This window comes from Nomascus leucogenys, chromosome 8 (assembly GCF_006542625.1).
Source record: "Nomascus leucogenys isolate Asia chromosome 8, Asia_NLE_v1, whole genome shotgun sequence".
Taxonomy (NCBI): Eukaryota; Metazoa; Chordata; class Mammalia; order Primates; family Hylobatidae; genus Nomascus; species Nomascus leucogenys.
In genome coordinates, this window is record NC_044388.1 from 110,732,908 (window position 1) to 110,755,094 (window position 22,187).

General features: G+C 55.3%; 1 protein-coding gene across 2 annotated transcripts in view; it reads left to right on the plus strand.

The window, feature by feature from the left end:
* The window catches only part of COL5A1 (collagen type V alpha 1 chain), a 207,332-nt gene that overhangs the window by 35,973 nt on the left and 149,172 nt on the right, over positions 1-22,187 (plus strand). For both annotated transcript variants that reach the window (XM_030818145.1, XM_030818146.1), the window contains exon 2: positions 15,913-16,080. In XM_030818145.1, coding sequence (XP_030674005.1) covers positions 15,913-16,080 — 168 coding nt within the window. The remainder of the gene's footprint in view (positions 1-15,912; positions 16,081-22,187) is intronic.

Sequence of the window (22,187 nt, forward strand, 5' to 3'; positions counted from 1 at the left end):
AGTCCTCTCCAGTTGGGACATCTGCTTTCTTTCTATGTTTTTTCAGTATTGCATGTAATTGTTGGGTGAGCATTTTGATTAAGCATTTGTATTCATCTCAAATTCAGTGTTAAACTCCCATAGGAGCATGAAGAGAATGAATGTCCCTCAGACTTTCAGTACTAAGTGTCAAACTATTTCCTGAGAGGTGTCAATTTAGACTCCTGTGGGTACTGAATGGGAATTTGCATGCTTGCCAAAAATTGGTCACTTAAAAAAAAATTTGTGCCAGTTTGATGGGAGACAAAGGCCTCTTGATTTAATTTGTATTTAGCTACTAGTAACATCGAACGTTATTTATTTGTTCCCCCCTTTTTCGAGTTGCAAGAACATCTCCTGTGTATTTCTGTTATACACATCATGTTGTTTATTGCCTGTTCTTTTTCGTTGTTGTTGTTGTGGTTCTCTATTGCTGCAGAACAATCACTCCAAAACCTGGTGTCTTAATAGCATCCTCTTATTTTGTGTGTGAATCTGCGTTTTGAGCACGGTTTGTTGGGGACCCTTTGTGTGCTCCACATGACTTCAGGTTGAGTGGCTTGTCTGAGGCTGGGAGATCCATTTCTAGATGGCTTTTCCACATGTGTGGTGTTGATCCTGGCTGTTGGCTGAGGGCCTGGGGTTCTCGTCACATGCAGCCCTCCAAGGGGCTGCTTGAGCTTCCCCACAGCATGGTGTCTTGGTCCTAAGAAGGAGCATTCCAAGAGACATGGGAGTAGAGTCTCCCAGTTTCTTAAAGCCTAGACCTGTGAGCCCGCAGTGATGCTTCCATCACGATCTATCTGTCAGGTGGCCACAAAGCCCACTTTGATTTAAGGGAAGGGGACATAGACACCACCCCTTGATGGGCTGTTACGTTAGATACTTTGTGGCCATTTTGAAACTTCCACACTTTAAAAATTTTGTTTTGGCATTTTTTTTGTTAACAAAATTATGCCAGTTTTATGTGGCTAAGTATTTACACAATTTTTATGAAGTAGAGGGATGTAGAGAATGATAAGCAGACCTTCTCCTTCACTGCTCCACCAAACCTCAGCCCCTTTCCAGAAGTAACCCCTCAACTCTTTGATTGGTATTGTTCTGGACTTACTGGTGTGTGTATTTGCATGATGTTTTATCAGATGACATTGCCATGTTTTACTTATTTTAACATAAAAGGGATTGTGCTTTATAAGGATTTCCATGGCTTAAGGACATGTTGGGCCATCTCTCCATCTCAGGCCATCTGCATGAACCCCTTCCTGTCTGGCCTCTGCAGCGTATTTGGCAAATGCAGCTTGGTTGATTTAACCAGTTCCTCATTGATGGGCATGTGCTTTGTTTTCAGTTCTTTACTGCTGTGAGCAAGCATTGGATGTCCTGGCTCACAGCAAGCCTTTCTGTAGGATTCAGCCCTAAAGGGGGTTGAATGGCAGGTCAATGCATGTGCATATCCGCAATGAGATCCTGCAAAATTGCTGCTCTCGAAAGGCTCCTTCTTCCACTGGCATTCGTCATGGAGCCACAAATGCACAGTTCCTTTGTTTGTTCATTGGTTGATTTGTTCATTTAGTCCCTCCTTTATTTGCTGGTGGGGGTGGTGCTTCATTGTTCACTTATTGTCTCTTAGTTCGTTTGTTCATTTGTTCCTTCATTTGCTCCTTGATTGGGTCATTCCTGCATTTGTTCACTGGTTGGTTTGATCATCTGTTGATTGGTTCCTTTGGTTATTTGTTCCTTTGTTTGCTCATTAGCTGGCTTCCTCCTTCTTCCTTCCTTTGAGCACTGTGCCAAGCATCTGCTCTGAGCTAAGCTCTCTTCTCCTCTGTGGATTAAGGGCAAGACTTGTCCCTTCCCTAAAGGAGCTCACGATCTGGGAAATAGCAAGTCCCTTGGAGCACCTGCTGCCAGTCCTGGGCTGGGGGAGGCAATGGAGTGTTCTGGTTGTGGTTTGCTGGGGGGACACAGAAGAGGCAGGGACACCAGGAAGCGGTGGTCCATCCCGTCATGATTGGTGGCGGGGCCTCTCATCTTCCTTGAGCTTCATGAAGGAACAGTGTCTCTGCTGGATGCTACCTTGAATATTCAGAATAACTTACTTGAGAGTGGGAAGCTTGAAAGTCCAGCCTTATTATCCAGATCTCAGCTACCAGTCATGGCTTCTCAGGGAAGGCAGGCCCTGGTATTATACCTCCTTTCCTGCTGGGGAAAAGGCTCAGGGCGGTGGAGCTGCCCTTGGTTCTCAGGTACATCCTTGTGCTGGGTTCCACTGAGCATTTCAGGACAGCAGGAGAGCTTTCTCAGTGCCTTCTAAGTCCCGAATCTGCCCACACAGGCAGGAATCCAGTGCATCCAGTAGAGAGAGGCCTTGTGCAAATGCTCAGGTTCATGGAGCCAAGCTCTTGCCCCTGATGCTGAAATGATAGGAGGGTGAGGTTTATCAACGGGATCTTCGGGGTGATGACATTCCTTCCCCCATCACTCCCTGGTGCAGCCACCCTTCATCCAGCCATCCCTGGGGCCATTCTTCAAGCACCCTTTTCCATCCTGTAGTGAGCCATCTGTCTATATCTATCCTTCCATCCTTTTTCAGTCTGGTTATCTTACTCCCTGTTCCTCCTTCATCTCTCCATGTGTCTGTGTGTCCTTCCTTGAGTGAGTGCCCATCTGCAGTGTGTGGTTGAGACAGTGGATGCGGGAGGACCGTGAATAGGCTGCTTTCTCCACAGCTGCCTGGAACGCCCCATGGCATGGTTCCGCGGGAGGGGCATCTTTTGCCTGGCCCTTGTTCCACTGCTGGGGGTCTCAAGATTCTCTGTTGCCCCATAGCTTGGATATGGAGGGCCTCCTCTCCATGCAAGGCCTCCCATGGTCCTGAAAATCCTGTGAAGAACGATTCCGCTCTTCCTCGGAGAGAGCCTCGCTCTGCCCTCATCACCACCCCAGTGCTCTCCCCAGGGTCACTCCCTCCGCAGCAGGGTATCTGCGGGAGTCTTGGAGGCATTCTCCCAGCTTGCAGCCCCATGGTGCAGAGGAAAGAAGATTTTGGACCCAAATGGATGCTGTCTGAAACTCAGGTGGTCTGTATCTCTGGTGGTCAGTGGCTCTGAGACCGTGGGCAGCTTGCCCTACCTCTCTCATGCTGAGTTTCCTCATGTACCAGTGAAGGGGCCAATGCTGTGGGCCGAGTTGATGAATAAGGGAAGTGTGGCAGCTGGGCACAGAGCGCATAACAGGTGCACAGTCCTCAGCCGCCCCTCCCCCAGGGTGCTCGGGTGCATGGATGGTGCCCAGGGTCCAGTCCCCCAATGACAGACTCATTGCAGTGGCCTGCCGCCCTGGTGTGTGTCCCTGACTCAGGGTCCCATCGGCAGGTGTGTTGGCTGGTGCCAGCCCCGGGAAGCTGTCTGCATCCCTGCAGGGCAAGCACCTGCTTCTCACCACCTGCTGCTCCCCCGTGGTCTCTTCAGAGCCTGTTTTCATCCTGGCTGCTGTCATCCCTGAACTGATGTGCACTCCTGCAGTGAGTGACAGAGACCCCCATTTCCTGCCCTGTGGCTGGGCAGCTGGACCACCCAGGATGACAGCCCAAGTGATCCACCAGGACAAAGAGAAGTGCCGTGCAGACAAAAAGAAACTGGCTCTTGCTGGAGGGATGGGTGGGCCGGGCCCTGGGTGAAGGGGCTGGAGCTAAATGCCGTTGGAACTGGATGGCCCCCGAAGTGTCTGCTTTTTGCCAAGGCAGAGCCTGGGAAGAGGGAGCAGAGATCAGGCTGGTTGGTGTTGCCCCTTGCTGGGGGGCAGGCGTTAGATCTGTGCAGGGCGAGGCTCCAGGGCTTGCTGGGTCAAGTCCCGTTCAGTGGCTCTGTGTTGGGGTCACGTGGTCTCTGCCCTCTGTTATCCGAGATGCCTTTCAGGCCTTCAGTTCTCATCAATTCTCAGTTCATTTGGAGCTTCCTCTTCACTACTTGACACCCTTAAAGCGATACCCTGCCATCAGCGCTGGGAGACTGATCATCCTTTTCTTCCTTTCGCTCTCTGGACCTCCTTGAGTCTAGGAGGCCCTAACCTACCACCCCGCAGTCCCTTCCTGATCTGTCCCCTGCACTATGGGGCTGGTTAGGGGGCACTGTGGGGCTGGTTAGGGGGCACTGCGGGGCTGATTAGGGGGCACTGCAGAGGTGCCCCAGTACTCTCCGGTGGTCAGATCTCAGGCTTCTGCCCCCCACTCCCCTTTCGAGGCCCCACTGCCAGTGTGTCCCTCTTACAGATAATGACAGGCAGCCTCCGGGATGGGACCCACTTTGTCCAGTACCATGGGGCTTGTACATGGGGGATTTGGGATCCAAGTCAGTCCACCCCGGGAGTGGGGTGGTGCCGGGTCAGGCGGGCCTGTGCCTGTGGGGAGGGAGGTCTAGTGTCAGACACAGATGAGCCACAGATCCTGCCCACAGAGAATCTCATAATAACCAATGCAGTGACAGCAGTGACACTGTCTTCTTCAGGAAGAACTACCCCGGAGGCCCTTTGGACAGGCCCTTCATTCTTCAGCAAGGAATGATGAGCTGAGAGCCATGAACAAGCGCAGTGCCTCTGGGCACCTCAGAGCCCATTCAGGGCAGCCACCCAGGCGAGGGTTCACATAGAGCCTCCAGGCCCGGCTACAGCCCATTTTCTCACCCTGTGAAACACTGCGGGTTGGTGCACAGGTGTCTGGATATGGACTTAGCTCAGTCCTGAAGGCTCTGGGGACAGACAAGCTGGGCAGGTGGGCAGAGTCATTTTTGCAAAGGTTGGTGGCATGGAGGGGTGGGGACAGCAGGCCCCTTCCAGGTGCGAGCTCCCTGCCCGGCACACCCGTACCTGTTCCTCCATGACCCATGGCTGAGGACACCGACCATGGTCCCCGCTGTGGAGGGTGGAGTTGGCATCCTGACTAGCCCTGGTCAGTTCCAAACTGCTGCTCTCTGCTGTGCCATGCCCGGTGAGGTCCTGAAGTGCAACAGGCCTTGAGGTGGGGCCCCGGGGGCTTGGGGAGGGTGGTCATGCTGTGCACTGCACAACCCCAGGGGGCGCTGTTCTAATGCACCATGATGGGGTCCTGCAGGACGGTGACACTGGTGAGGAGATGGACCCGTGACAGCCAGGGTCTCCTGGGCAAATCCCACAGGAGCAGAGGGGTGGGACTTTGACATCAGGCAGAGGAGTTGGACTTCGATGGGAGCTTTTAGGTGGGTGCATGGGACCTGCTTTCATGATGTGGCAGTGAGCGCAGGGACAGGCTGGGAGTTTGGGCTCAGGTCTCCAGGTCTCCGCCTGGCACTGCAGCCTCGGGGGGCAGTGGGAGAGGCCGGGCCATCTGCCATCCTCCCAGGATGTTGTCCTTGGCCTGCGCTGCAGCCCCAGGCCCTCTGTGCATTTTCCACCCCTGCCCCTTCGCTTTGCTGCCTGGTTTAGTCATTGAGGAAGAATTTCAGTCGGAGCCTCCAGAGCGCCTCTGTTTTTCGACCTGCTGGGTTGACCCCACTGATGAGGCCGCCTGCCTTGCAGGGAGGGCTGGGGTGGGGGGCCCTCAGCCCTGGGCCAGACCCTGCCTCGTGGCTCGATGGCTCGGCCCTCAGCCTGGCCCTTCAAGAACTGTGGCTCTCTGGCTTCCAGGAAATAAAGGAAGGGAACTAGGAGGAACAGCCCCCCTTCCCCGGCTCTGTAGTGCCCTTTGCAAACACAGCAAATTGATGGCTTCGTGAACAATTTCCGTGAGCATCTGCGGGTGCCAGGCTGTGCGGGGCCCCTGCCCGCCTGCAGTTCACAGCCCGTGGAGGAGACACACGCTACCCATGGAATGCACGTAGCAGTGATATGGTTCTAGTGATGGGGCCATGGGCGGGACCGGAATGGAGGCTGCCAGCTGTGTCTGGAGAGGCCAGCGTGTGCCTGTGGTTTCAGGAGCCTGTCATCGGCTCCAGAGTGGAACAGTGCTTGGAACTGGGGTGGACTGGGCACTGAGGGTGGCTCCCTTGCAGCCCCAGCACGGCACCAGCCTGCGAGTGACCGTGCTTGCCTGCCCCGCACCTCGATTCCTCTTTCCCAATGAAGGCTCTTAGCCCAGCTGCTGTTTACGACTCCTGGCTCTAAAATTAGAGTTCTAGCCCGAGAATTGTGAAGACCTCAAGCTTGGGGTTATTTAGAGACTCTCAAGTTTTCGCTTGAAGATAAGGATATTGACTTTGGGGCCTGCAGAAACCTCCCTCTCTCCCTCGCTCTTCCTCTCTTTCTCTCTCTGTCTCTCCCTCTCTCTTTTTGTCTGTGCAGCTCTCTGTCTCGCTCCCTCTCTCTCCCCATCTCTCCCTCCCTCTCTCTCTCTCTCTTGCTCTCTGTCTGTCCCCACAGCTGCCTCTCCTGATCCCCTGATCTCCAGCTCATTCTATCAAGTCCATCCTGGTCCCTTGGCTGTGCAGGCCACAGACATTTGGCAGGACGTGGCCTGGGCTCAGTGTCTGGGACCGTGGTGCTGAGTGTTCGGCGGTGACCTCTGGAGGACAGGCAGGGAGCTTTAAGGGCCAGGCAGAAATGCTGCCCTGTTTGGGCTGGGGGCTGGACTGGGTGTCCACAGAGCCGACAGCACCATTCTGCTGGGTGCCGGGGACCCGGCCGAGCACCTCGCCTTCCCCCAGCCGTGCTGCCTGGAGGCCGGGTCCTGAGCGGAGCACTGTACCTGTGTCACTCGAGAGCTGCGGCTTCCTTTAGCCACCACAGCGGGCATGGGGAGGGGACTGTGCGGGTGAACACGGGGCAGAGAGATCAGGCTGGGCCAGCACACTTCCCCAGAGACCCCGACCCCAGGACCGATGGAGCCAGCCCGGTGCCGGGGACAGAGTTGGAAATAACCTTCTAATGAGATAAGGAGATAAAGATGATACTAGAATCCTACCACACTGCCTGGTGGGATTGGGGGAAAGCCTGCTGCCCCAGGAAGGGCGCAGGAATCCCGGAGGTCAGGCAGGTGGGTGAGTCAGCACTGAGGGGCACTCCTTGACTGGAAAGTAGCAGTGGGCACTGCTCTGGCTCAGAGGGGAACCGGGATGGGGGACCTGAGGAAAAGTCACCCCCCAAGTGACCACGAGTGACCAGGTGGAACCTGCTGGTGTGTTGTGGTTCTGGGGCCGGGGGAGCACCCCTGTGCATTTGTTGGCAAAAAGGAGCAGGCTCTGATGGATCGCAAATGCCCAGCCTTTGGGAGCGGGGACTGCGGCCAGCACATCATCTGGTGGGGACAGACAGCCTGGGCTTCAAAGACAGCCTACCCATAGCCAGTGCTTAAAGATATTGAGCTTGTAGCCGAGCGCGGTGGCTCACGCCTGTAATCCCAGCACTTTGGGAGGCCGAGGCGGGCAGATCACGAGGTCAGGAGATTGAGACCATCCTGGTTAACACGGTGAAACCCCGTCTCTACTAAAAATACTAAAAATTAGCCGGGCGTGGGAGCGGGTGCCTGTAGTCCCAGCTATGCGGGAGGCTGAGGCAGGAGAATGGCATGAACCCCAGGGGACGGAGCCTGCAGTGAGCCGAGATCACGCCACTGCACTCCAGCCTGGGCGACAGTGAGACTCCGTCTCAAAAAAAAAAAAAAAAAAAGAGATATTGAGCTTGTTTAGGGGGAGAAAAAGGAATTAAGGAAAAAGATCCAGTGCAGACCTCAGCAGCCCTCGCAGGAGTGTGCCATCCCACGGCCTCAGACCCAGCCTCCTTCCTGGGCAGGGGAGGCACCCTCCCCTCTGTTCACAGCTTGCTCTTGCTCTATGAGGGCCGCCGTGAGACAGTGACAGCAGAGTGGCACGCCGGGATGAAGTGGGCTTTTATTTAGGAAAGTAGAACAGCTGTAAGGTGGTCAGGGGTCACCTCCTCCCGTGGCAGTGCTGAGGCTCCAGGTGTCCCTGGCTGCAGGAGTCTTCGAAAACCGGCAGAGAGGAAACCTGCGTGGCCATCCTGTCTCACCTCCAAACCTTCCGCCCTTCGGAAAAAAGTGGGACCTTCCTCTTGAGCCCGTCGCAGGCTGATCACCATTCCTCCCTGGGGAGGAGGGCCAGGGAGCGGGGAACTGATAGCTAAGGAGGCCCACGCCGCTGCACCCAGAGATGGGCACTGTTTAGTAGCAGATGTTGGGATCTAACTCCAATTGGCATTAGCATAAAGATGGATACACCAGTTTCTGTAGATGTTTAGGCACAGCTTGATCCAGCTACTCAGTGTGGCCAGAGTCTGTCTCTTTGCATCCTCTTATACCCTCTCCCAGGCTGTTGTGTGTAGAAGCTGTGGGCCCGCTCGCTCAGTCATTCAGCAGACACGGCCGAGTGCCCAATGTGTGTGGGCTCCTGCGCAGGCCCCAGCCCTGCCCTGCACTTGAGGGCTCTGTTTCTGCCGCCCTTTGATACTCCCTCTCCATCAGGGCCCACCCCACCTGGGGGTGGGTGCTTGTGCCCTGGGAGCAGCTCATCGCACCCCCTTTCCTGGGGTGCCAGCACCCGGTGGGCTTTTCTGGCCGATTCTCTTTTGTTCTGAAGCCTGCTTCCCCACTGGGGAGATGAGGCTCTGAGGTCAGCACTTGGCAGGGTGCCCCTGAGCGTCTCCCTTCCTCGAGGCTGGCAGGATGGTGGTGCCATGGAGCGTCCGGGCTTGGGATCTGGATTCCATTCTGAGGACACATCTGTGTCACTCAAGAGGGTGGCCCCAGACCTCCGCTCTCCTTCCCAAAAGTGGCAGACTTCCGCAGCGTTTCTGTTGGTGGAGAAGCGTTCTTTCACGAGGGGCTCTACTTCCAAGGGGAGGGGCTGCTGAGCCTGAGAGATGCTCTCCAGCAGGGCAGGCTGTGACCGGGCCAAAGTTGCCCCTTCTTGCTTCTGAGGGCTCGGAGGAGTGCTTGGGCACCAGTGGACGGCCAGGAACTGATTTAAGTTCCCACTAAAAGCAGCCATCTCATTCCATCAGCTCCCATAGGTGCCGGAGCCCTGTACAGATGTCCAGCAGCCCCCCAGGTCTCGGGGGGAAAGCAGAGTGTTGCTGGGTTGGGTGCTGTGATGCTGCCCCGCTGTACCTTCGGCCACCTGGCTGCCGGCATTCATCCTTCTTAGCAGGTCTGTGAGCCTCAGGCCTTAAGGGGAGCCCAGGGCTCCATCCTCATGCCTCACCAGCTCGGTTTCAGTCCCTCATCTCTGGTTCTTTGTTCTGGGCCACATTAGTCCACTGCTGGTCCAGGCCAGGAGCACCTGGGTGTGCTGAGCACTGCGGTCCTTGCATGATGTTTCAGCATCTCATGTCCTGCAGCTGTGTGATGAGAGGGTGGCAGGCCCTAGAGTGACATGGAATGCGGTTATTCTGGGTCAGCTCTGGAGGAGCAGAGAAGCTGACCTCCATGGGTGATCATGGAAATGCCTGTTGGGGACAGAGAAAGTTATCCTAGCATGTTTAGTGGAGACATTGTTATTGGCTGGTGGAAAGGCTGACAACTTAGTGCAGCAATTGTAAAATTGCCCTATACCTCCTGATTTTCACCATTCACCTGCTCATTTGTTCACTGATTGATTGAGCCATCCATTCATCCATTCATCCAGCATCCATTCATCCATTCATCCACCATCCATCCGTCCATCCATCCATCCATCCACCATCCATCCATCCATCCACCATCTATCCATCCACCATCCATCCATTCATCCATCCATCCATTCATCCATTCATCATCCTCCCATTCATCCGTCCATCCATCCATCCATTCATTCATTCATCCATCCATCCATCATCCTTCCATTCATCCATCCATCATCCATCCATGCATGCATCTATCCATCCATTCATCCATCCATCATCCATCCATCCATCCATCCATCATCCATCTATCCATCCACCATCCATCCATCCATCCTCTCATTCATCCATCCATCCTCCATCCACCCATTCATCCATCCATCCATCATCTTCCATTCATCCATCCATCCATCCTCCATCTATCCATCCATCCATCCATCATTCCATTCATCCATCCATCATCCATCCATGCATGCATCTATCCATCCATTCATTCATCCATCCATCATCCTTCCATTCATCCATCCATCATCCATCCATGCATGCATCTATCCATCCATTCATCCATCCATCATCCATCCATCCATCCATCATCCATCTATCCATCCACCATCCATCCATTCATCCATCCATCCATTCATCCATCCATCCATCATCCTCTCATTCATCCATCCATCCTCTATCCACCCATTCATCCATCCATCCATCCATCATCCTTCCATTCATCCATCCATCCTCCATCCATCCATCCATCATTCCATTCATCCATCCATCATCCATCCATCCATCCATCATCCATCCATCCACCATCCATCCATTCTTGCATCCATCATCCATCTATCCACCATCCATGCATTCATCCATCCATCCACCATCCATCCATCATCCATCATCCATCCATCCACCCACCCATCCATCCACCATCCATCCATCCATCCACCATCCATCCATTCATCCATCCATCCATCCATTCATCCATCCATCATCCTCCCATTCATCCATCCATCCTCCATCCATCCATCCATCATTCCATCCATCCATCCACCATCCATCCATCCATCATCCATCATCCATCCATCCACCATCCATCCATTCTTGCATCCATCATCCATCCATCCACCATCCATGCATTCATCCATCCATCCACAATCCATCCATCATCCATCATCCATCATCCATCCATCCACCCACCCATCCATCCACCATCCATCCATCCATTCATCCATCCATCCATCCACCATCCATCCATCCATTCATTCATCCATCCATCCATCCACCATCTATCCACCATCATCCATCCATCTTCCATCATCCATCCATCCACCCACCCATCCATCCATCCACCATCTATCCACCGTCATCCATCCATCTTCCATCATCCATCCATCCACCCACCCATCCATCCATCCACCATTCATCCATCCATTCATCCATCCATCCATCCATCCATCCACCATCCATCCACCATCATCCATCCATTGTCCATCATCCATCCATCCACCCACCCATCCATCCATCCACCCACCCATCCATCCATCCACCATCCATCCATACATCAACCATTCATTCATCCATCATCCATCCATTCATCCATCCATCCTACATGTCTGTGTTGAGCTCCTCCTATGTGCCAGTGCTGCAGTCTTGCTTGTATTTCTTATCAGGGTCTTTGTGCTGCCTTTTGTGGTGCATGGCACCCATGCAGAACTCAAACACTCATTTCCAAATTACTCTCCTTCTTCCTTCCTCCTTCTCCTTCTCCTTTTTCTTCTTCTTCCTCTTCCTTTTTTTTGAGACCAGGTTATGCTCTGTCACCTAAGCTGGAGTGCAGTGATGCGATCTTGGCTTACTGCAACCTCCACCACCCAGGGTCAAACGAGCCTCACACCTCAGCCCCTCAGTAGCTGGGACCACAGGTGCATGCCACCAAGCCCAGCTAATTTTTGTATTTATGTAGAGACGGGGTTTTACCATGTTGCCCAGGTTGGTCTCCAACTCCTGAGCTCAAGCCATCCGCCTGCCTCGGCCTCCCAAAGTGCTGGGATTCCAGTCCTGAGCCACCGTGCCTGGCCATCAAATTCTTTTCAGTCACCTCCCTTCTTGCTTAAAACTGACCTATTCCTTTATAGGTCTGGGGACATGATGCCTGGTTACATCCTCATAAAAATGGGCCTCTGGGATGCCAATGACAAATACTTCTACTTGTAGCAGTGCAGGGGATGCAGAGGCCAACTTCTCTAACTCTGGTCAACTCAGGGAAGGGCAAGAGGTATTCCTTGGGCAAGCAAGGCTGTGCAGGATGCCTGACCCCTAGGTGCTGGGGGTAAACGCCTCTTGTAGTTTAAAGACTCTGATGCCACTGGCCTTTTGCTGGGCCCATGTCCCATAGGTGGCTCCAGGGAGGCTCCTGGTTTCAGTGCACACAGCTGATGGGAGCAAGCCACGTTGGGGAAAGGGATTGAATGCAGGGAGTCAGGTGGATACAGTTTCCGGGAGACCTGGCGTGGGGGGGTCAGGAGGCCCCACTCCACTATCCCATTTGGGGTTGCACCACCATAGCGAGGCTGCCACCCAGACTGCAGGAAGTTGCTGCCACCAATGCCACCTGGTGCCCTGAAGCTGGTCCCAGGCTGTGGCATGCATGGGGGTCTGGACACCAGGATCACCTCCATATGCTGTGTCTGGGGATATGGCCCTGCTGGCTGTGCCAGGGCGGAGGAGGCTGCCACCTCCCTCTCACTGTCCCAACTCCATGAGTCTCTCTGATTGGTAGACTCTAATTTGCACCCTGCATCCTTATGCAAAGGCACCTGGGAAGTGTAATTTTTAGCTCCCCAGACTGCAGAGCAGGACGGTGCCTGGAGGAGGTGGGGCTGGAGCTTGGGTGGCCAAGGCACAACAGGACGCCTGCTATTCTCTGGGACTCCATCCATCCATCCATCCATCCATCCATCCATCCATACACCATGTGATGGACTGATCCCATAGGTGATCTGGTCATGGCGAGGGTTCCATGGAAGCAACAAAGTTTTTGTTTCATGAAGCTTTCAGAGCTGGCCCTCTGTGCATCAAATGGTCAGTCTCAGGAAGCTCTGGGCACATCCGCATGGTCCTTCATTAAAGAGTGAGCGCCAGGCTGGGTGTGGAGACCACATGCGTGATGCCCTCTCCGTCTTCACTGAGCACCTGGGCTGCTCGGTGGGTCCTATGGGAACTGCTGGTGATGGGCCCCTGCCTGGCTGTCTAGGAGAAAAGGGCAAAAGAGAAGGGCTCTTGTTTGCTGAACCGGGAAGTGCACGGGCCAGTGTGCGGTGGCCACTGTTGATTCTGCAGCTTCTCTCACTGGCCTTGACCCACTGGGATCCACCCTCTGGTGGGGGGGGAGGTGCCACTGGCTTCAAACCCATGTCCCCCTGTCCCCAAAGCTCGTGCTGTGTCCAAGTGGCGTTTTCATCCTGATGGAGACTGGAAGAAAAGCTCCTGAAAGGCTGTGCTGCCAGGCTCCTTCTGGGCTCTCCCCAACCTTTTCTTTTTTAAAAAGTACTTAATGTTTTCCTCTGCTCTGGCATGGGAAGCCCCTGGCCAGCAGGAGGGGTGGCACTGGGCCTGGGAAAGGTCTGGTGGCCTCTTAAACTTGTTGCAACAGAGATCTGCGAACATGTCCACCAAGCCTGCTGGAAAACAGCTCTTGCCTTCAGCAATGGAGAAAACAGGCTTGCGAGCCTGCGTCTGGGAAGAGCATCACGGGCTTGTTATGGTGTGAGTCCAGGAAGCCCCGGCCGGGATCCTTGCTCCCCTGCCCTGGCCGCTGCCAGTGCTGGAATTGAGTCTTAGGGATGACCCAGGGCTCGGCACTGTCATCTTCAGCAGGTGGGCCGGCAGCTGGCATGTCGTCTCTTCCCACGGGCTGCATCCAGGCCCAGGGCTGTGCGGTGCAGCCTCTCCAGGCACCTGCACTCAGCGTTGCTTCTCCAGTCAAAGGCAAAAGCCCACCAAAGCCTTCTTTGCTGGGGCCAGGTGGGAGGTGCCATACATGCCCGAGAGAGGGACAGAGCTGGGTGGGCTGTGCCCTGCTTGGCAGCCGAAAGCCACCCAGGAAATCAGAGAGGCCATGAGAGGCCTGGATGCGGGGTGTTCTGGGTCCCTGTGCCGCCCCTCCCCTTTGTAACTGTTCCCACGCCGCGGTGGGAAATCCTCAGCTTCTCCATGTTTCTGGCTTCTTGATTTAATTGGCAGAGGACTGCGGCAAAGCCAAGCTGCAGAAATGACACCGTCAGAGGCAGGAACTTCAGAACCCTAGGACGTGGGAACTGCAGAGCCTTCCAGAGAACTGTGGACGGGGAGGTGCTTCGTGAATGAGAAGTGGAGCTTTGATTTCCCTCCACCCTAGTCTCCTTCAGAGCCCTGCCCAGGCTGCTGTCTTCCCTGCACTGTCAGCTGGTCATGGTGGGGGTGGGGGTGGCACAGGGCCCTGTCTGTACCTCCTGGTGGCCTGTGCACCAAGCACAGTGCCCATGCTGAGTCCCCTGGAGGGACAGGGAGTGCTGGGGAGACAGAGGCCTCCGTCTGGGTGCTTCTCTTGCTGAGGGCCTGTTGGGACAAGCAGTGACACTGCGCTGTTGTCTCTGGCGGCCACCTCCTCCCATGTCAGTGCTGAGGCTGCAGGGGCCACTGGCTGCAGGAGGCCTTGAAAACTAGCAGAGAGGAAACCTGCATGGCCATCCTGTCTCACCTCCAAACCTTCCGCCCTTGGGAAAAAAGTGGGACTTTCCTCTTGAGCTCGTCGCAGGCTTGTCATCGTTCCTCCCTGGGGAGGAGGGCCAGGGAGCCGGGAACTGATAGCTAAGGAGGCCCACGCCGCTGCACCCAGAGATGGGCACTGTTTAGTAGCAGATGTTGGGATCTAACTCCAACTGGCATTAGCATAAAGATGGATACACCAGTTTCTGTCAGGCACAGCTTGATCCAGCTACCCAAACAGTGTGGCTAGAGTCTGTCTCTGCATCCTCAGGCAAGCACTCTCCACCCGCTCAGGAGACAGTTGCTAGCAGCTGCAGGTTCCTGTTCTGTGTTTGGAGCCAGCAGAGCAGAGATGATTCCTCTTTCTCAAAGGAGAAAAGCCCCAGGACGGAGCTTCCTTGTCCTGGCTGGTCTCAGGTCCATCCCTGAGCTGACCATCTGGGACAGGGCGGTGTCATGCTCTGATTGGCCAGCAGAGGGAGCACGGCCAACGCCATCCACATCTACTGGGCAGGGCAGTTGCTGGCACTGGGTTCCTCCAACTCCCAGGCCGCCCCAGCACACACCGTTCTGTCGCTGCGATGCCAACTTCGCATTTATTTTCTCTGCTGGGACTCCCAGGGAGCCTCTTGCTCGTGGGCACAGGAGCAGTGCTTTCCTCATAAAACTGACCTTGTTCCGGGCAGGTACCTGGATTCGCACCTTGTGGTGGATGCAGGTCTGGGGTCCTCGTGGTGTGGGGGAAGGAGGCTCTGGCAGATGGGGCCATCTTTTGTGTTGGAGGGTGACCATTGAGCTCCCTGGTAATGATCACGGCTTCAGCTGGCCAGAGGTCAGCTTATCCCCTGCCCTTCCCTGAGAGCCCCTGGATTGAGGGTTGGGAAACTTCTGGAAGGGATGCGGGGGCTGCCCCTCCCTTGTTCTTGGTTCTGCATGGTCTGATGATATGGGCAGGGGTCTTCCGGGGCAATGGAAACTGCACACCCGCCGTAAACAGTCATGGGAAGGCGACAGACAGTCCAGGTGGATAACAAGGGGGGATAAACTAGGCCAGTGACATCCCCATGACCTCCGGAGGGGCCTCAGGCGGGGTGAAGGTTCTCAGGGCTGCAGGGCAGATGTTGTGACCCACCGGTTCTCCTGTGTCACTGCACGGCACCCCATAAGGCGGTCAGTTCCGCAGTGGGCCTTCTGTGGCCTTCCAGCATCTGCCTGGGCTGCTCTCCTTACGTGGCCAATGAGAAGAGGTGTCTGGGAGGCTGGGTATGTGGCCCCTGCCAGCCTCAGGAGCCACAAGAGCACAGTGAGGAAGGCGGGCGTCGTCAGAGCCAAGCTAGCCGGGGTCTGCCCCTGGTGTGTGGCTGCTGGTGGGGACAGGGATGGGACCCTCCTCCACAGCGTGGTGCCCTGCCTCGCCCAGCACGCGGCTCTAAGCTGGTCCTGGGGCTCTTCTGAGTGCCCAGGATTCACAGCGGTTGGGGTGGGGGTGCTTCCCATCATCCCAGCTTCTGGGTGCTCCCTGGCGCTCCTTTCCTCTTCGTGGCTAACTCCGCTCCTCCTCTGTCATTTCAGCTCAGCCAGCAGATCTCCTGAAGGTTCTAGATTTTCACAACTTGCCTGATGGAATAACAAAGACAACAGGCTTTTGTGCCACGCGGCGATCTTCCAAAGGCCCGGATGTCGCTTACAGAGTCACCAAAGACGCGCAGCTCAGCGCACCCACCAAGCAGCTGTACCCTGGTAAGTGCCACACCCTTCTGTTTGGGGTGGTGGGTCCCATTGGCCCTGTGGCCTCCAGCCAGGAGCAGCGCTCAAGCCTGTGTGGCAGCAGAAACAGGCTCCGTTTTCCCGGAAGCCCCTCTCACCAGCCTGGTTTCGTTTCACTGTAGTGAAAATGCAGTTGCGGCCGGGCACGGTGGCTCAAGCCTGCAATCCCAGCACTTTGGGAGGCCGAGGCGGGCAGATCACAAGGTCAGGGGATCGAGACCATGGTGAAACCCTGTCTCTACTAAAAATACAAAAAAAAAAAAATTAGCCGGGCGTGGTGGCAGGCGCCTGTAGTCCCAGCTACTCGGAGAGGCTGAGGCAGGAGAATGGCGTGAACCCGGGAGGCGGAGCTTGCAGTGAGCCGAGATCGTGCTACTGCACTCCAGCCTGGGCAACAGAGCAAGACTCCGTCTCAAAAAAAAAAAAAAAAAAAAAGAAAAGAAAATGCAGTTGCAACAGTGGGATTTTGTCCTTCTGGACTGGACTGGGCTTTGTCACCGTCCTTCTCTGCTGGATGTGGGTGGGTGGGTGGGTGTGGCCCGGTGCCCTTGACCTTGTATCAGCTGTGTCTCTGGTCGTAGCTGGGCCGCCAGGACTCTAAGGGCAGAAGGAGTCGGATGGGTCCTGAGGGATGAGGTTGAGAGAAACCTCGGGGTCGTGGGAAAGGAAGCACTTCCAGGCAGAAGCTTAGCTGGAGGCAGTGACATTAAGAGACGATGAATCAAATGTCGTGAGTCCTAGCAAGAGCATGAGAGGCTTTTAATGAGAATCAATTGCCAAATGCCAGGTCTCTGCTTTTAATTATATACCCGGAGTGGGAAGCAGCATTAGCTCTAAGATGCAGCATCCAAGTTGTCCCTGTCACCCAGTCGTGGGGCGGCACCTGTCACAGTTAATTAAACCCTCTGGGCTTATCTGGACGTGATTAATGAGCTGGTGATGGAGAACCTCATCGCCTTGCTCCTCTTTCTGATTCGGATAAGAAAGGGATGGGGGATGTAGGGCAGGTGAGTTCAGTTTATGAGATGCTCCATAATTATTAGAAGACAGCGCGGCATCTCTTTGGTGGACCTGGAGTGTCCCCGGCATTGAACCCACGATCAGGGCAGTCTTTGAACGCTCCATGGTGTTTCTGATGATCGTGTCCCCACGGGGCCCCTGAAGGACACCCTCTTTTGAGGGGCTGTTTCTGCTTCCACAGACTTGCTCTCTGTACACTCATCCCCAGCCATTGCCCAGCCCTCCTTTACATCCATGTGACCTTGAAGAGTTTGTCTCTGAGAGAATCTGGGCAGTTCTTTTCAAGAATGGTTTTGAGAATGAGTTATTTCAAGAAATACCTCCGAGGCACCAAGTCCCTGCCTTGCAGCTCGGTGGAGGTGAGGTGAGGTGGCCTGGGACCCCTGGCAGCCCACACTCTCTTAAACAGCCCACCTCTGGGTACCAGAGTGGCCCTGGGCTGTGGATCCCCAGCCTCAAGAGTGTGGAACTCATCATCTCGGACGGCCTGTCCTCGCAAAGGACTGCAGCGGTTTCGTTTCTCCAGGCGTCCGGAGGAGCGTTCCTAAGCTTTTGGGAGAGCGTCTCTTTTGGAATTAGCCACGGAATGCTCACTTGGATCTTGGCCCAGAAGTTGCACCCTTTTCTGCCCCATGACCCCAGGTTTAGAATTTGTGACCTAGAGAGCCTGGGAGGGCTAGTCCAGGGAAGGGCTTAGACAGCTGATTGCCAAGGACCACGTGGACTCTGGGTGTGTGACACGCTGAGGGGCACACTGGGGAAGTAAGCGCTCCTGCTTTCCAAGGAGATCTTCAGCCACTTTGTTTAAGCTTCTCTGTGTCACCCAATTCTGGGGTGTGGGCACCACACACTCACTGGACTTTGTCCTTCTCTGCTGGATTATCTTGTGGCCAGAAATATTACAGTATCTCAGGAATACAGGCTAATTATTGGATAAATAATCTAGGATCAGCTGGGCGCAGTGGCTCACCCTGTAATCCCAGCACTTTGGGAGGCTGAGGCAGGCGGATCACTTAAGGTCAGGAGTTTGAGACCAGCCTGGCCAACATAGTGAAACCCCATCTCTACCAAAAATACAAAAATTAGCTGGGCGTGGTGGTGCACGCCTGTAATCCCAGCTACTGGGGAGGCTGAGGCAGGAGAATCACTTGAACCCGGGAGGCGGAGGTTGCAGTGAGCTGAGATTACGCCACTGCACTCCAGCCTGGGTGAGAGTGAGACTATGTCAAAAAAAAAAAAAAGAAGGAAAAGAAAGAAATGGCTTGGCCTTCCAGCAGTTTCTGCATAGCAGGCTCTCTGTACCTCTCTCAGCAGGGACCCCAGCCCTGAGCAGGGCCCTTATCTACAGATCAATTGGTTTCCATGTCTGTTTCCGGCTTTTAACCAGATGCCAGGTAAGCGAGGTTACCATGACACAGTGAAGCAGTGAGCCGAGATCGTGCCATTGCACTCCAGCCTGGGCAACAGAGTGAGTGAGACTGTCTCAAGCAAAACAAAACAAGCAAAAAAACCAACACATAATCTAGGGTAAATTTCCGAATAGTATGCGGGATTTTTTTTTTTAAGTCCATGTTTTTTCTAAGTTTTCCAAAGTGCTTCACTTGCTCTTCCAGAGCCTTCTGTGAATTAGCTTACAGAGTAGAGTGGGTCCATATAAGCCAATTGCCCCATTCATGGCAGATGAAGCTGGAGGTTGCTTGGGCAGTATTTAAGCAGGGCTGTCTACGGAGTCCCTTCTGCAGGTCCCAAAGTGTTGGGTTGGGACGTGCAGAGGTCCCAAGGGACACTGTTGGAGACCAGTGCCTTTGAATTGACGCCGTACCCCGCCTCGCCCCTTCCGCCCGGCCCTCCGAGCAAACTCGCCACCTGTCCTCTGTTGCTCGGACTCCCTCCACCCCAGTTGGCTTGTGGGCCCCTCAGTGGAGGGACTCAGAAGCTCACTTCAGATTTTCTGTTTGAGAAGTGCTCAGTGTGTAGGGGCCACACATAGGAAAGGGCCGTTTGCTTGGGACCAACATGGCCTCACGTCAGCCACTCGTGTGGGTCAGCCTAAGCGCTAGGGGAGCCGGAGCTGCACCGTGCCCTGTCTCAGGGAGCAGCAGCATCTGCGGGGTTCTAGAGACCCGTACCTGCCTGGCAGCTGCAGAGGAAGAAGAGAGGGTGCAGCCCAGGTGGCCAGGGCAAGGCCTGGGCTGTGGGGAACTGAGTGGAGCAAAAACAGTATCTGCAAGTATCTCTTGGCAAGAGGGGAAGCCCACATCCAGGCAGCTGTTTCCCCGGCATCCGATCCCCTGACAAAATCCCTGAGCAGGCTCCCCAGATTCCCCGAAGAGCTCACACACCCCTCGGCAACCCAGCAGCCAAGTGGCCCTGGGTCACGGGGGTGGGGGTTTGGAGACTGAGCTCAGCAGGTGACTGGGAGCCTCCACCTGGGTGCAGTGCCCGTCCCTGCCCAGGCTGCACAGGCATTGACCTCTGCCCGCCACCCACACGGGCACCACCTGGTCCTGTATCCCCCACTGGGCACGAACTGGCAAAGTGATCTGGGTGCCAGGGAGACACAGCCATGAACAGAACAGATGGAGCCCGGCCTCCTCTGGCCTGGGAAAGTTCCCTAGGCCGCCCTCCTCCCGGGCACCGCCCTCCCTTCTGTACAGGTGAAGAATCCTGTTTGCATTTTCTGCACTTAGGGGCAGGACAAAGGTTAGAATTTCCCTCCTCATTCGAAGAGGGTTTTCTAGTCTTGCTCGGACCCAGCAGTCTGGGTTCTGGGATCTGTTGGACCAGGGAGCTCGACCCCGAGCCACAGATTCTGACCCATTGTGGGTGCTGGGTTGTCCTGGCACCAGGGAGATGAGGCTGCAGGGACTGAAGCCCAGAACTGTGACGTGGAGGCCGCCAGTGAAGCAGGGAGGGTTGGGACTTCCTTCCCTGTGGGGTCCCAGGCCTCGGCCCCCTGTGCCTGCAGTGCACACATTGCCACATGGTGAGGCGGCCTCAGACCCTGAAGGCAGCGGGCCTGGCTTCCTCACCGGGTGGCCCGAGCTCTGGGATCCACGTCCCCGCTAGGGGCTGGGATGGGGCGCTCCCTGCCTTGTTAACCCAGCACTGCTTGTTTGTAATGACCCAGATCTGAGCTGTCCCCTGTGAGGATGACCAGGCGAGGCAGTGTCCCCCATGGTCACCTGACTCAGGGACCAGCCCCACCTGAGCCCACTTCCTGGATCAGCGCGCAGCCTCCTCCTGGGCTCTGCTGCTGTGGGTGGGGCCCTCGCCATTTTGTCCTCTGTAGGTTCCTTTTCCTCTGTACCCCTCTTCTGACCAGGCCTCTGAGATTTGCCTCCTACTTAGGACCCCAGGCAGGGTTGGGTGGAAGCCACGGCTCTGCCCACACCCCCCTGCCCCTTGGCCGACACCCTGTCCTCGCCTGTGGCTGTCCTGCACCCCAGGGCCTGGGCTCCAGAATCAGCCTCCCTCGGGCAGAATGTCCTGCTGCCCCTCGCTGCCCCCGCCAGTGCCTTCCTGCCAGAGAGCGAGGAAGCAGCCAGTCACACTGGGCCCCGGCACCCTCTGCAGGACTGCTCTGAGTGCTGGATGAGGGTCGCAGGGACGGCCGAGAACAGGGTGCCGGCTGCAGGGGCAGGCCGACGTGAGGGGAAGATGGAGGCAGCGGTGGGAGGGTAGTGTCCTCAGCCTGGGGGCTTTGCAGACCCTCTACTCACTGAGCAGATGCTCCCCACTCCCCTGTACCCCCATAGAGCAGGATAGGGGTTCCCTCATGGCTGAGAGGAGGGGGGCCTCCCATGAAATAAGATGTGGAGTTCCCACCTGGGTGCGTGCACAGGCCTCCCCTTGTGACTGGAGTCCGTCTCTTCCTTACTCCATCTTCGACCCCATGGGTTGGTCCAGCTCAGGGAATGTGGCCATGACAAATGCAGTAAGTTTGGGTCCAGGACGGAAGGTTCCAGAGCAAAGTTCTCCCTGCAGGGGCTGCCAGATGGCAGCTTCCTCTCTGGGGCCCCTCACCTGTCCCACCCCAGTCTGGGACTGAAAGCCCTTCTGGTCACGATTGAGGACGGCTGGTGAAGCGCCTTCTGCCTTGGTGCCTCGGTGCCCTTGGATCCTAGTCCTTTGCCCTGGGCCTGCCATGCTCCCCTCAGCCTAGCCCCTCCTGGGCTGCCAGGGTCCAGCTGAAACCTCACCCACCCCCCAGGTTCCTGGCCCCCTGTCCAAAGTTAGCCACACCCCGCATTCATTTCCTGTCCTCTGACCTCTTTCTGCCACCCTGCCCCACTACCCCCTGCATTATTTGTAATTATTATTTTTATTATTATTGTTATTATTATTGAGACAGAGTCTCACTCTGTCGCCCAGGCTGGAGTGCAGTGGTGTACTCTTGGCTCACTGCAACCTCTACCTCCCACGTTCAAGCAATTCTCCTGCCTCAGCCCCCCGAGTAGTTGGGATTACAGGTGTGTGCCACCACACCCGGCTAATTTTTTTATATTTTTGGCAGAGATGGGGATTCACCATGTTGGCCAGGCTGGTGTGGAACTCCTGACCTCAAGTGATTCTCCTGCCTTGGCCCCCCAAAGTGCTGGGATTACAGGCATGAGCCACCTCGCCCAGCCTGCAATTATTTAACTAACTGGTTTGGTTTGATAATTTCTGTTTCTATCGTGGGAGTGTCACTTTCTGAGGTCAGGGACCATTATCTGTCCCTTGACTGTGTCACTCTAGAGCCTGGCACCAATCACTGTTTATTAGGGGACCAGTCACGGTTTATTGATGACATAATCCACTGTAGTGAGCAATCAGTGTGCTTAATAACTGTTGGCTCAGTATGATTCAGTTTCAACACAAATGCATTTATTGTACTCCTACTGCATATCTAAAGTGCTCTAGTGCCTTTGGACTTCAGCAGAAGTAAAAATGAAAAGCTCTGGCCGGGCGCGGTGGCTCACGCCTGTAATCCCAGCACTTTGGGAGGCCGAGGCGGGCAGATCACGAGGTCAGGAGATCGAGACCATCCTGACTAACACAGTGAAACCCTGTCTCTA